The sequence below is a fragment of the Gadus morhua genome, chromosome 22, assembly GCF_902167405.1.
Source record: "Gadus morhua chromosome 22, gadMor3.0, whole genome shotgun sequence".
Taxonomy (NCBI): Eukaryota; Metazoa; Chordata; class Actinopteri; order Gadiformes; family Gadidae; genus Gadus; species Gadus morhua.
The window spans coordinates 14468682-14482969 of record NC_044069.1 but is presented as its reverse complement, the minus strand read 5'-3'; the positions used below and the strand labels follow the sequence as shown (position 1 = coordinate 14482969).

Below are 14288 nucleotides of genomic sequence, written 5' to 3'. Positions count from 1 at the left end.
CTTCTCTTTATTGCGCCCTATCTTGTCCCTTCCTGCGCTGTCACGACAAGCAAATTAGACTTGGGTTAATGTATCGCCGCGGCGCCTCTCTGCCGTTAAATGTGACGCGGGGCCCCGTGTGTGGTCAAGCTGGAAGGGAAGTCTGAGGAGCCGGTGGCAGCAGCAGGTAGAGGGATACATCAGTCCACTGCTCCCCAGTCGCCAGGCTTTATTCCATGGCTGACTGCAGCAATAACCGAGACCAGCAAACTGCAAAGCTACACACTGATACCCGTACACCTGCTGGCAGGCGCAAACACACACACACACACACACACAAGCTAACACATATACGCGCTGACACAAAACACACACACACTCATATACAAGCACATGCTGACACAAACACACACACACACACACACACACACACACACACACACACACACACACACACATGCTGCATCACACGCTGAGACTCATACATGTGCACACTTCAATGCACACACACACACACACACACACACACACACACACACACACACACACACACACACACACACACACACACACACACACACACACACACACACACACACACACACACACGCGTGTGTTTGCCACAAAATGGTAGCACACTTATACTAACAGATAAAACCATTAAATTCATGGAACTACAGCGTACGCTCTCAGTCACACTGTCGGTCAGCTGAGCCCTGGCATTAAGAAACGTCCTGTCTGCAATTCACCCTAGCGCCCTGCCGGTGTATCTAGACTTTTAGCTATTGTCAAACAACATTTCCTTCACACCGAATTTGTTGGAGAGAGGGCGATAGCGTGCGTTTCCCTCCCTGGTCCAAACCTCCCACTGCTGTGAATGTGCAGCAGTATCTCTCCGTCCGTATTGATTGACTGGTTGATGTCCGCACTCAGCCTTGAAATGGAATCCTGCATCTGCATGGAAGAGTGGCTGGGAGTTGGGGGGAGGGGCATGAAGATGGGGTGGGGAGGGTGAGGACCAACCCGGGGAGAGCTGGTCGGGTTAAGACGTCCCCCGTGTGTCGTCGCTGCCCATGGCATTAGGACGTGTGTCATGCGACGGTGTCAGTGTGCGCGTGCGTGTGTGAGTGCATGGAGTGAGTGCACATTGGGCATGTATGTGCACTGAGGTGAAGTGAAGTTCCGCTGGCTTCTGACATGACATCTGGGAGGTCGAACCTTTTAAGTTCCAAGTTAAAATGGAAGGAGGAGAGCAATAAAAGAAGAAGGAGGAGGAGAAGACTAAGAAGCAGAAAGAGAAGGAGAAGAAGAGGGAGGTGACGTAAAACAGGAAGAAGAAGAAGGAGTGGGAGAGAAGAAGACGAAGAAGAAGATGAAGAAGAAGAAGACAAAGAAGAAGGTGGAGCTAACGAAGAAGAAGAAGAAGAAGAAGAAGAAGAAGAAGAAGAAGAAGAAGAAGAAGAAGAAGAAGAAGAAGAAGAAGAAGAAGAAGAAGAAGAAGAAGAAGAAGTTGGAGGAGGTAAAGGAGGAAGAAGAAGAGTGCTCTAAAAATCAGTTGAGCCCTCTTCCATCACCATCCCCTTTCTCTCCACACCCCAGCATTTTTCATTGACCCCCCCCACACAAACACTCCCCCCCCCCCCCCCCCCCCCCCCCCCCCCCCGGCTGCCCCCTCTGTTCGCCCGTCCCATCCCTCATCCTCTTAGGGGAGCAGGGGAGCATGCAGTGGAATAACCGAGCCAATAAAGACACTGCCAGGACCCATCCACCGCCTGCGCCTCACGCAGCTACTGAGGGGGAGAGAGAGAGAGGGTGGGAGGCAGAGAAGGGGGGGAGAGACAGAGGAGATGGACAGAAGGAGAGAGAGAGAGAGAGAGAGAGAGAGAGAGAGAGAGAGAGAGAGAGAGAGAGAGAGAGAGAGAGAGAGAGAGAGAGAGAGAGAGAGAGAGTATACTTCTTGTATCAAAGGCCCAGGGGACCAGCAGATGACCTGGGAAAGGTTAAAGTGATAGGGGTATGAAGATGAAGAAGGCAGGGTCGTTGTGGAGAGGTATATGAAGTCTATATATACAACCCTCCCCTCAACTGTCAGCCTAACCGTGAGGTGTTGAGCATTGATAAGAATGAAGAGGTCTGTCTGTTATAGTATATGTTTCCTCTCAATGCTCATTCGAGGGTGTAGCTCAAACAGCTACATTCGTTAAGAGATGACTCCAATGGGGGTGGTATTCCCTTCTGTGAGCTGTAAGCACGTCTTATTATTATTATTATTATTATTATATATATATATTATTATGTGTACAGACTAATCCTGATACTTTAAAAAACACATTCAGAATGTCAGAGAGAGTGCTTATACTCTTAAGTGCTTATCAAATAAGGCAGACTTTTTCAAATCAAGCAATTATTCCCTTTTATCATGTTACTTTTATTTATTTATATGTAAAGGAATTACTTGTCTGAACCTCTTTAACGCTGCCGTTGAAATCCACTCTTCATGGACAGAAACAGGGGATGGTTGGTAATCATGTGAGCTGAGGCATTTACACAGATTTTGTGTTCTGAGAAGCAGTGTAGAGAGAGAGAGAGAGAGAGAGAGAGAGAGAGATTCTCATGTAGCTCTCTCTCTCGAGATGGGCCTGGGGAAAACGGTGTCCTCTCATCTATTATACAGAGAGACCTTCGGAATTAGCTCTGATTTCTATGTCAATTCCTTCCTTTTTGTGCCTGTGTACTCTGATGCACACACAAAAACACTCAAGCGCACACACAAACGCCACACACACACACACACACACACACACACACACACACACACACACACACACACACACACACACACACACACACACACACACACACACACACACACACACACACACACACACACACAGGATGGCTCCCCAACTTACAAAATACAGATTGATCTTTCTCTCCACGGAGATTGTTCATCGCCCGAAGTGGTTCAGCTTGTTATGATGTCACTGTACATTTTAACTATGTAGGATCATAAAAAAGGTTTTATTTGATCTAGCTTGGCTTCCAAGTGTACAAGATGAGATTGTTTCTTGTAATGTAATAAAGCACATCTTGTTTTATGTATTCAGTGGATCTTCGACACTTCATGACCTCACGTCTAATGTCAGACATGAGGTGGAGGAAGGTCACAGGGGTGATTGTTATAATTCGTAGCCCTGCTAGATTTGGACCAACGGGTTTCAAATTGGCTGTCAAAGGTACTTGTTAACCCACTTATTATATATCATTAAACACAATGATAGTAAAAAAAAAAGTCAACAAAAAAGTTCAAGCATTAAGAACTACTTAACTTTTACTTTAATATATCCAACTTTACAATAAAATCGGTTTATGTTTCAAAAGCGGCCTTCTTTAGCTGTGCCATTGATTCGTATCATTAGCTTAAATCAAGGCCCACATGGAGTATTCCTGTTTCTGCACGCCAATAACATAGCATTATGAGCAATTAATTAGTGTTATCAAACAGCCTTATCAGTTTTGAGTTAACACTCAGTCATGCCGTTATAACAACACGCCGAGTTGTTCAAGACACCAACCCACGTCATACTAAACTTACTCAGCTGTCTCTTGTTTTTCTTCTTCTATGGTTCATATTACTACATTTAACCCATAGCTACCCCGACCACTTATCCAGGCATCGAGTGAATACTCCAACTCATAGCATGCGGTATCCATAAGAGGTAGTCCTTTAGATTTGAAGGACCCCACACTGGTCGCCCCCCTTGCGTCGAAGGACGATGTAAATTGCTATCGATGTTGAAGCGCTTATGTTCCCCGGGTAGTTATGGAAAGGACGCCCTACTTAATAGCCCTCTATAAACGGGGCTGACTTATTCCCATGTCACAGGAGACGTCCGGTTTTAAATTAGGCCTAATGACACAGGATGGTACGTAAGGTCATTACTATGTCCCTTATTCACCATTACCATAATATCGGCTCTGGTTCTTTGAAATACATTTGTTGTTGTGTGTTGTCCGTACCCATAAATCCTTTTTGCTGCAGTAATCTTATATTAAAAGCTGACTCCATCTCCAGGGGAATTATTGCACGAAGTGCATGAAAGAAGCCCTTCTCGATTGTGTTTGTTATCTGTTATTTTTGGAGATAAAGTGATCATTTTTACATATTTTGTCCCTTGGTTTGGGTCCCATAAACCTTAGTCTACGCATGGGGGCCATTGTTGTGGGCCGGTTCTGTACCGCTGCCAATTTGTTGTGAAGGCCTATGTTGGCTTTCAACATATCTTGTTTGTAGCTGATTTACAGCCCTTGGAGACACAATACGCTAAGTATTACTTTATTAAGATACAATGCAAAAGAGGAATTTATTATTGTTACAAGTGCTCATTTGCTCGTTTTCCTATATGTCCCCCATTCAGATGGAGAGCTGCGAATAAATCAAATGCCAGGATGATAGTTATTTCCCTCGAGATTTTTTTTTCGACTGAATTTTTTTTTACATTTATGTGGCTTTTAAGTTAAGTGTTTCTGAATAAGCACACTAAAAGAGAGCTTATAAACTGGCTGTAATAAACAAGAGAGCTACAACGATGCGAAAGCTTTGGATTGAACTGCCACTCAAAGAATGTCTGTTCAAATTTGACATTAATTCAAAACGCTTATTCCAAAAATATGTTTTTATTGTTAAGCCAATGGGCTATTACTTTGATGCTTAGTTTGGTCTTGCAAAAACATGAGACTTCAGTTTATTCTTAAAAAAAACGGAATGAGGAGAAGGTAGGTTATTATAAGGCGAGGAAATAGTATATGAAACCTGGAATAAAACGCTATGCTGGAGAGATGCCCACGGATCATTTTCCACCAATGGACCGGTTGATGTCATCACACGAATAACTGGAGGGTCTCCCAATGGAACAAAAAAAAGAAACAGAGAGAGAGAGAGAGAGAGAGAGAGAGAGAGAGAGAGAGAGAGAGAAGCGGTACGGATGGATGGTAGAGAGAATTACTTTCCAAACTCTTGCTTTTCGGAACAGTGAGAGGGAGGGAGGAGAGGGGAGGGGAAAAGTTGGACAGCGGACAGACAGCGTAGAAGTAACTTTGTATCCTCTTCTTTCTTCTCACAGGAGGAAGACTTAAGGGGGAAAAAGTCAAGGAACGCATCGTGGAATACCTATTTGGAATCGCGGTGAACGATCTCAACTCCACGTCTGGGATATACTTTTTTTTTGGATTCATGTCGTCGTAACAGCGAATATATAAATAGCTGAAGGTATGGGTTTTTGTATTGGCTGCGCAGATAAGTGATAAAGAAAAACAATGTTTGAGGGTTTTGGAAAAAGTGCATTGCTTTAGGCTGGGAAACAATCTGCAGACGTGATTGGTGATGCGATTGCAGCTCTCAACAGTTTGAAGTTGAACTTTGGGATTGCTTTGCGAAGGCTTGTGTAGCTGCCTGGAAAGAAATATGTAACACGGTCCTAGACATTAGGCCTGCATGGAATTGAATGATACGTTGGCTTAGGTTGTTAATTCTTACACTTGAGTGACAATGAGATACCTAGGTCCAAGTTTGATACTCCTTTCCCGAACTCATAGGCCCATACGTTGGGAAGACATTTGAGCAAATGCGTTTTCCAGACTTGGCCAGCCTCGCATCTGCTCGCTTCATCAGCTGAACCATCACACATGTTCGACCAGTGTGCATTCTTGTGTGCGGTGGAAACCAGCCAAGAAAAAGACAGCGTCCGGTGATTTGAGGTCGCTGCTGTGGCGTTTGAAGTCTGCAAAACACTTGGATGCATCCGGCTATTCATTTACATTTAGGGCATTTAGCAGACGCTTTTCAGTGTGCAGACAGTTCACCTGATTTTCCAGACGTGATGGAGTAGCTTTGCAATATCTATTTCGCTTTTAATTGACTGAAACCGCTTTCCTCCTCTTTGCTTTTAATGCAATCCTCTGCCTTCAGCCATGTAGGCCTACTATGGGGTTGAGAGGGGTGTGGGCCTGCAAAGCATTAACTCTCTATAACCCCTTTCTCCTCCTATTCTGTTTACTAGTTGCAACAGCAGACTTTCAGTGAAGAAAAATGGAAACGGAGAGAGAGCGAGAGAGAGAGAGCGAGAGAGAGAGCGAGAGAGAGAGAGAGAGAGAGAGAGTTAAGCTATAGAAAACCAAGAGGGCAGTCTCCTTGCTTGGAGCGTTCACTCTGATATCAACAAAGCCCAGGCAAAGAGCCAAGTAGCTGGGTTTACTTTATAAGAAGGCTATGCTTGATAAGCACAACTCAAGGAGTGAAAGGTCTCAAGAGAACCCTCGGAAATACGGTATTTCTAAGGAAACTGATGTTATGCAGCTCATTTTGTGCAGCTTTTCTCCATTCTCTCTGATCTTGTTTCTCAAGCTCTTGATAAAGGCCTGCTTCTCCACCATAGCTCTTTCTTCATTGTTCTGAGGTAAACTTAAGATACTGACTCCCTGTCGCTCTGCAGATTTCCCGTGATCCAGGTCAATGGATATCTGGAGTGACTTGTCATAGCCGTGGGGAATCTTTAGTTACTTTTGTTCATTAGGCTTACATTTTTACCCTGTTGAAACAGGCCTTCAACGCCTCCTAGCCTGGCTGCTCCCTCCATGCTAACGCAGAGTGCACTGGAATGCACAGGACGCCCAGATGATATCCTCTGATTCCTCTCTCACTCTAGCGCTCTCTTTCTCACTCTCTCTCTGTCTTGCTCTCTCTCTCTCTTTCTCTTGTTCTTTCTGATGCTCATCCTCTCTTGCTCACCCTCTCTCAACCTCTTTCTCTCTGCTTTTTGCTCAAGTGTTCACTCCCTCGACCCTCTCACTCTTTCTTGCTAACCCTCTCTCTCTTCCTCTCCCTCTGTCTCTCTCTCTCCAACTATCTTTCTGTCTCTTCAGACTCTGTAAGCACTCTGCTAGACCTTATCCTCAGTTGAAATCAAAGGAGGAACGATGGAGGGTTTGATTATATCTTCTGGCAGTTCATGGCCTGCGATATCCCCAGCACCAGCCTTCTCTGTGAACTAGTCACGATTGTTCACTATTCTCCGCCCACCGATTCCTCAACCTCTGGCTCCGATTGGTCAACAGTTCCATCAACAATCCCAAGTTTATTTTTCATCCCACATGTTTTTTTTTTTTCTGCTTCAGCTGCTTCTCTCTCAAGTTAATTCATAAGAGGACTATGCTGTATTGGGTATTATCACAGAGGGGCCATTTATGTTCCTTTTTTTTTTTCCATGGTCAAAACCACTTTGATTTATGTGACTGTGTGTTTTCCAGACTGAGCTGAGCTGTTCAACCGCCTGCTGAGTCATTATTAGAGTCAAACGTGCAAACCATCTGAGGCCGCTCGTTACCATGGCACCCAGCTCTGGCTCAAATCCCCTCAGAGTACCACCAATACCTTCAGCACAAAACTTGTTAAGAATACTGCTGTTAAACAGCTACATCCCGATGAGTTCGGTTCTTGTGTACCACAGTTTTGTGCCTTTGAAACAACACCGTAGCTACGTGTCTAAGTTGTGCTCTCATGCTGCCGTTACATCATCACCGGCACCGCATTCTCATCCTAGGCTTTCAAGATGATTTGTTTCCATTGTAGTCTCTTCCACTACCCCCATCCCACACATGGTGAAGAGCATCATTATATGAACAAACCTAAGCTTGCAGTGAGTGTATCACCAACAGCACGTTCACAGTTGCTTGCTATTGTGTGGCAGCCTATTCTGTGTGCGCCAGCCCAGCAGGTTGCTAGCTTTAGCCATACAGCTAGCACCACAGTAGGTCTGTTGAACATGCTTCTCTTGCAATCTTCTTTTGACACGTACACACACACAAACACACGCATGCACCCTTCTCTTTTCTCTCTCTCTCTCTCTCTCTCTCTCTCTCTCTCTCTCTCTCTCTCTCTCTCTCTCTCTCTCTCTCTCTCTCTCTCTCTCTCTCTCTCTCTCTCTCTCTCTCTCTCTCTCTCTCTCTCTCCAGCTGTCCATCTCCTACACTTACACATCTCCTATACATCCTCCTAACGCAGTCATCAGCCTGTGGCACTGCATCCATCTGTCCTCCTATGGCCAGACCTCTGGGACATTCCTGAAGAGAGGGGATGAGGACTTCCACTCTGGTGTTCAGCAAAGGTCATGACCCCACACAACAGGATCCAGCTTCAAGTACACTTCCATATGTCATATGTGTGTGTATAGGGTGTGCATGGGCTTGTGTGTGCGTGTTTGAAGAGATGGAGTAAGAGGGTGGGAGTTTTCTGTCAAATCCCTTGCTGCCCTGAGTGGAGAGATGAGCATCTGGTGTGGCGGTGAACCTCTTGCCACCTCTAAGTTACAGCTTTTTTTTTAAGTGTCTTTCTTTTTTTTTTTTTACAAACTTTTTAACCGTTGATTAAAATGTTAAAAGGATCGTCTAGAGAGACTCTAAAAGCTTCGTTAAACAATGGTGCCAATGTTTAATGGCTGCCCATTCGAACCCCATCATGTTCGGCGTTGCTAATCAGGACAGCGCTCCTCCCGTAAACCGACAAGCGCTATTGTTTTCAGTGAACTATTTCCTCTCTCTCGTCTGTGTAGACACGCAGTTTGGGCTCCCATTCCTTCTTTAATGGGTGTCATAAATTATGGGACGGGCAAATTACCAGGGTCTGAGCCAATACAAAAGTTTACCACTTAGTCTTACTGCTAAGGCCCTATCATACGAAAAAAATAAAATGCAGTGTATAGTCAGGGCAGAAGGGGAATGTGTAGCCATTTGATATCCATTGTTCCCCAAATACGCGCCACTATTAATACCCCTCGAGCCCAGTAATGTGTGGGTGTCATTTTAAATGTTTACCCTGGCAATGGCCCCGTTTTGAGTCAGTCCAGGTCATCACTAGTTAATCAAGCGGTCAGTATAGCAATTTCTTTTTTTACCGCAAACTGGCAGCGGGGAATTAAGTCGGACATTGTTCCATTTCCCCCCGCGTTGGCCATGTGTAGACGCTACAGACAGTGACTCAGACTCTTGTAAGTGCTCTCTGCTGCACTGGGCCCCTGGCCAAGCCTAGCCCAGACCATGCTGGACCTACACCACATTTGTTAGCCGTATCCAGGCAGGATGGACGCCAATGCTACAACGGTGACCGAGAGAGTTGAGACCAGCATGGAAAAGAGAAAGTGGGAGAGAGACACACACATGCACGCAGGCATGCACGCAGACATACACACACACACACGCAGACACACACGCACACACGCAGACACACACACATGCGCGCACGCACACACACACACACACACACACACACACACACACACACACACACACACACACACATACACATACACACACACGCTCTCTATATAAAGGCCATTACATTGTTTTGGATGGGAGCCAGCCAGGATAACAATGAGCTGTGGCTTTGTTTTAGCCCCGTGTTCGGCGGGAGGGTGATGCATGATGTGTACAGTGGCGCGCGGCGTTGGCTTGAACCTCCTTGTTGCCTCCTTGATTGCGTGTCACCAAGGGCCCCGCTGTAATGGATGCGGTTTAAAGAGCGCCCCAAACGCGGCGTTCAGCACTGATTAATCAAGGGAGAGAGAGAGAGAGAGAGAGAGAGAGAGAGAGAGAGAGAGAGAGAGAGAGAGAGAGAGAGAGAGAGAGAGAGAGAGAGAGAGAGAGAGAGAGAGAGAGAGAGAGAGAGAGAGAGAGAGAGAGAGAGGAAGGGAGCGGGGGGGGATGGTGAGAGAATAGTATTATTTTTCTTCAACTGGTGCATTTTTATCTCAAAAACACACCCATATGTTTTTTGACACGTCCAAACAGGCAATCACATCTGAACAATGCATTATTAATGGCCATTCCCAAAGAGTTGTATTTAAAATATATTGAGCTCATTTTTTCTCCCCTTGCTTCAACATTCAACAACAAACTAATACAAAATATTCACGATGAATAAACATCGAGACCACGATCGAGTATCAAAACAGACTTTTTAAAAACATTCAAAGAGATGAGTTGCCTCATGATGAACCATATCTAAAAGTACACCCCCTGATTGGATCCCTCATCATTCACCGCAGGAAACTTCGGGGCATTTCCAAATCAATCTTCTTTTTAGCAAATGATTCACTCTGCGCTACATTAAGCTTGTCACTGGATCGGACATCTTTCACACCCAGTTAGTCTAGTTGTCTAGTCTTCCTATCCCCAGGGTGGACTGTCTGTTGGTTGGTTGGCTGGTGGCTGTGATGGTATGTGTGTGTGTGTCGTGTGTGTGTGTGTGTGTGCTCAGAGACACAGAATGCCTGCTTGGCCCCCCTGCCTGGAGGGGCCCCTCCTCTGTACCTGTAAACACGCTGGAGTTATGGGGGCCTCGCAAATGTTGTGAATAAATCAACTCGCCGTTTGGTATGGAGATGTCTTGTGTAAAAATGTGAGCTCCCTTGCTTGCACGTGTCTTTGTGCTTTTCGGGGGGGGTGGGGGGGGGCTCGGACGGTGTAACGGGTTCATTGGGAAGACTCAAAGTGGAACAGTTGCAGGGGACGAATACGTAAACAGGCCGATTATTATTCCGGTGTGTTTTTGTGTGTGAGTCAACGGGGATGGGTGCACGTTTCAGGCGCTGCTTGTGCGTGCGCATGTCGTCGGGGCTACGTGGAGGCATCTGGTGCATCGTAGCTGCACGGCTCCACAGTGGAATAGTCTCCAGATGTGTTTGTGTGTTTTGGCTGTCAGTTGGACTTTTCAGAAACCAGCCCTGCATATTAAATCACCGCCGGAGAGCCTAGCCTCTTGTTTTCTTATGCTGCTGCTATTGTTCAATTTGCTCTCACACCAAAGGTGTATATATAGATGTGCATTTCTGTTCAGAACTGTTTGCAAGTGCTGTGTGTGTTTTTGCCCTCATATATATCTATATATATATATATATATATATATTGATATATACATCCCGAGGAGATTCTCACCCCATGTTTGTGTGTGTGTGCGCAGAATAGGGTACATTCTAGCTGTCCGGTCAAAGGGCCACCCAGACAAACAGGATAATGATTGTGATCAGACGAAGGAGAGTACCTCCCCGTAATGAGACGGACATTCTGCTTAATTCCTATGCCAGTAACAGAGCCCAACATCATGCTTCATAATTAGCGCAGCCCACCGCCGAAGCGGCTCGTAACAACACATCAACGGCTCATCAGTAGTCAAGTGCAATGCGAAGCTGTCGGCGGGCATCATTTGCTGAGTTGCCAAGCGAGGACATGTATGAAATGCAATGTATTTGATTCATCTGATGTATATCCATATGACTTGTCCTTCTGCGTCTCTTTTTCTCTCTGTGTGTCCATCAGTTAGACCATCCGTCCGTCCGTTCATCCTTCCGTCCACAGTCCGTCGAGGTGTCCTTCCATGACGGTGTGGGCCATGGGATTCCTCCGCTGTGCGCTGAGTGTGCTGCTCGTCGCCCTTGGGTCATGTGACCTGATGACAACAGAGCAAGGTGAGAGGAAGAACTTTCTGAACCAAAAGGTTGCTGCAGGCTTTCTGTTGAGACGAACTATACCGCTGCCTCTTCCCAGATTGAATTCATACATTTTCGATAGAAGAAACAATGAGATGTTATTGAAAAATGGGGGGGGGGGGGGGGGAATACAGATTTCCTCTTGAGCTTTGTGTCTTCTTGTCAGAGAGTTCAATGTTGTTTCTGTTTCCTTATACTTTTCTTGAGGATGAAAAGAGACTACGGTAGAAAACAAGAGAACAAGACATGTCACACCATCCTAATCAGTGTGGCTTTGTAACATGTAACATTTGTCAAACATGCAAGCTAAGCCTTCTTAAGGTGTATATATCATCCCAATGCATTCTTTATTTAACAGCAGAAATTTCCCAACCGGTGCAACCTCAAATCACCCACAAATCAAAATCCAATCAGCTCAAGCAAGCCACTCAAAGCAAAAGTTTTTTTGCTTTGACTGACTGAGTAATGGGGATAAACACACCACTAGGGGCACTGTGGTGCAAGTCTTTATCTCTACTCTGTGTGATGTCCCCACTAGCCTAGGCTCTCTGTGCCACATCAGGCCAGTGGCTTTGCTGAACCCAGCAGTGCCGTGGTCAGCCTGCCATGCAGTAATTGAAGCCCAGGCCTTGGTGGGTTGGTTGTGGTGGTGTGGCGGGCTGCCTGCGGTCTGTTAGGCTGCGGTAGAGCTATGGGAGGGAGGCGTATGGTTTGTGTTGATTGTCACCCGTCTTCTAATCATCCCCATTCGATCCAAGTGTGTTTTGTTATTGTGGTTGTGTGTATGTGTACGTAAGCGCAAAATACACATGGCGATGGTGTGTGTGTGTCTCTTCATCTGTGTCTATGTCTATGTCTGTCTGTGTGTGTGTGTCTCTGTCTGTTTCTATGTCTATGTATATGTCTTTGTGTGCGTCTGTGTGTATGTTTGTGTGTCTGTGTCTGTGTCTGTGTTCACATTGCACAGCTTGTGTATGTGAGGATCAATCGAGCAACACAAGCTTTGCAGGAATGTGCAGTCCGGTGACTGGTGGTTTAACTTCTCTTTGTATTTCTCCCTGTCACACACTCCTCAGTGTAGCCCAGTCTGCTCTTAGCGGCTCTACCTGGTCACTTGGGAGGGGGGCTCAGAAATCCTCCATAGCGCTACACTGGCAGGGGAGGTGTGTGTGTGTGTGTGTGTGTGTGTGTGTGTGTGTGTGTGTGTGTGTGTGTGTGTGTGTGTGTGTGTGTGTGTGTGTGTGTGTGTGTGTGTGTGTGTGTGTGTGTGTGTGTTAGAACGGGGGGCTTCTGTGCCTCCTCTGTCATAGCATCTCAGCAGAGACTGACTGCTCCCCCTCCCCCCTCCACCCTCCCCTCCCTCCCCCCTGGGACACCTTCCTCCCCCCTTCCTCCCCCCTCCACCCTCCCCTCCCTCCCCCCTGGGACACCTTCCTCCCCCCCACTGGCGCGAGGAGAGTGTTTTCTCAAGTGGAGCTAAAACACTTTGTCACAGCAAATGCGCAGCGTGGCACAAGCGTGGACTCGCACGCACGCGCACGCACGCACGCACGCACGCACGCACACACAAGCAGACATGAGGTAAGCTTCAATGTCTTTAGCTTCCACACATCTCATCCCACAGCATTAGGTGTGTATGTGTCTGTGCGTGTCCGTGTGTATCCAAGTAGACCAGAGGCCTCCAAGGCAAAAATGAGTGAGCTCATCTTGCCAAAGTATGGTTTAATGTTGTTCCACTTCTCTCGGCTAACCGTGTGTCTGGAATGTTTTCCCTCTACCTCCTTTGTATTATCTATTTCTCTGTCTCTCTCTTGTCTTTCCCTCTCCCTCCTCTCTGTCTGTCTGTCTGTCTGTCTGTCTGTCTGTCTGTCTGTCTGTCTGTCTGTCTGTCTGTCTGTCTGTCGGTCTGTCGGTCTGTCGGTCTGTCGGTCTGTCGGTCTGTCGGTCTGTCTGTCGGTCGGTCGGTCGTTCGGTCGGATATTTAGTATACAGTATACAGCAGGAACTTCTTCCTCTAATGGATGGACTCTATCAACACTGTGCTGCAGCAGAAACATCTACAAGGCCATTGATTCTTAATGCATCCGAAGTTTGAGCAATATGACCCTCTTTAGACACACTTTGTGTTGCTATAAGGGAAACGGGCACCCTTAAGTGCAATAATCTAGCCAGGGTACACTTGTCTTCAGACCTATTTGTTGATGAATAACGTCTGCAGCACTGAATTGATATAGAGGAAAAAGTCCTCACAATATTTCCAAAAATAAGGGCTGTATTTTCCATGTCACATTCTTCAGTGTTCCCTTTCGCTGAGAGACATTTCAATCAAGGGGTATTTTTGTTTTCTAAGAGAACAATTAAGACAACTAATTGCAGTTTAGACAAACATTTCATGTGTAATGATGAGGTAATTAACCGGTAATTGTAGATATGCAATAATGACTTTTATGGTTGTTGGTATGTTTCAAACTGTTCCACCAGTTCGCACGGGGGAATCTGATTCTTGCAAAAAATACTTTTTTTTTTTATTTTAAGAAATTGGCTAATCCTCCCGTCGCAAATTTCCTTCCTTAAATTGGATTTATAGATGGCCTAACCCCATCAAAATTAAACCGACAATAATCATAGGCCTCTTGTTATGGCTTCACAGCTGTGGACATAGTCATTAGAACATATTTTATTTATATCATGTCCTCGCTACAGGATTCAGGACATTAGTTGCGAGGCACGCACACACGTACATTTAAATAAACACCTGTTTTTCCCAATTAA

The 14288-nt window shown here is 45.9% G+C and overlaps 1 protein-coding gene across 1 annotated transcript in view; it reads left to right on the top strand.

The window, feature by feature from the left end:
- The first annotated feature begins 5002 nt into the window (after positions 1-5002).
- col16a1 (collagen, type XVI, alpha 1) overlaps positions 5003-14288 on the top strand; it is a 70435-nt gene continuing 61149 nt past the window's right edge. The window contains 2 exon segments of the mRNA XM_030347512.1: positions 5003-5248; positions 11347-11495. Of these exon segments, the coding sequence (XP_030203372.1) occupies positions 11405-11495 (91 nt within the window). The 5' untranslated portion in view covers positions 5003-5248; positions 11347-11404.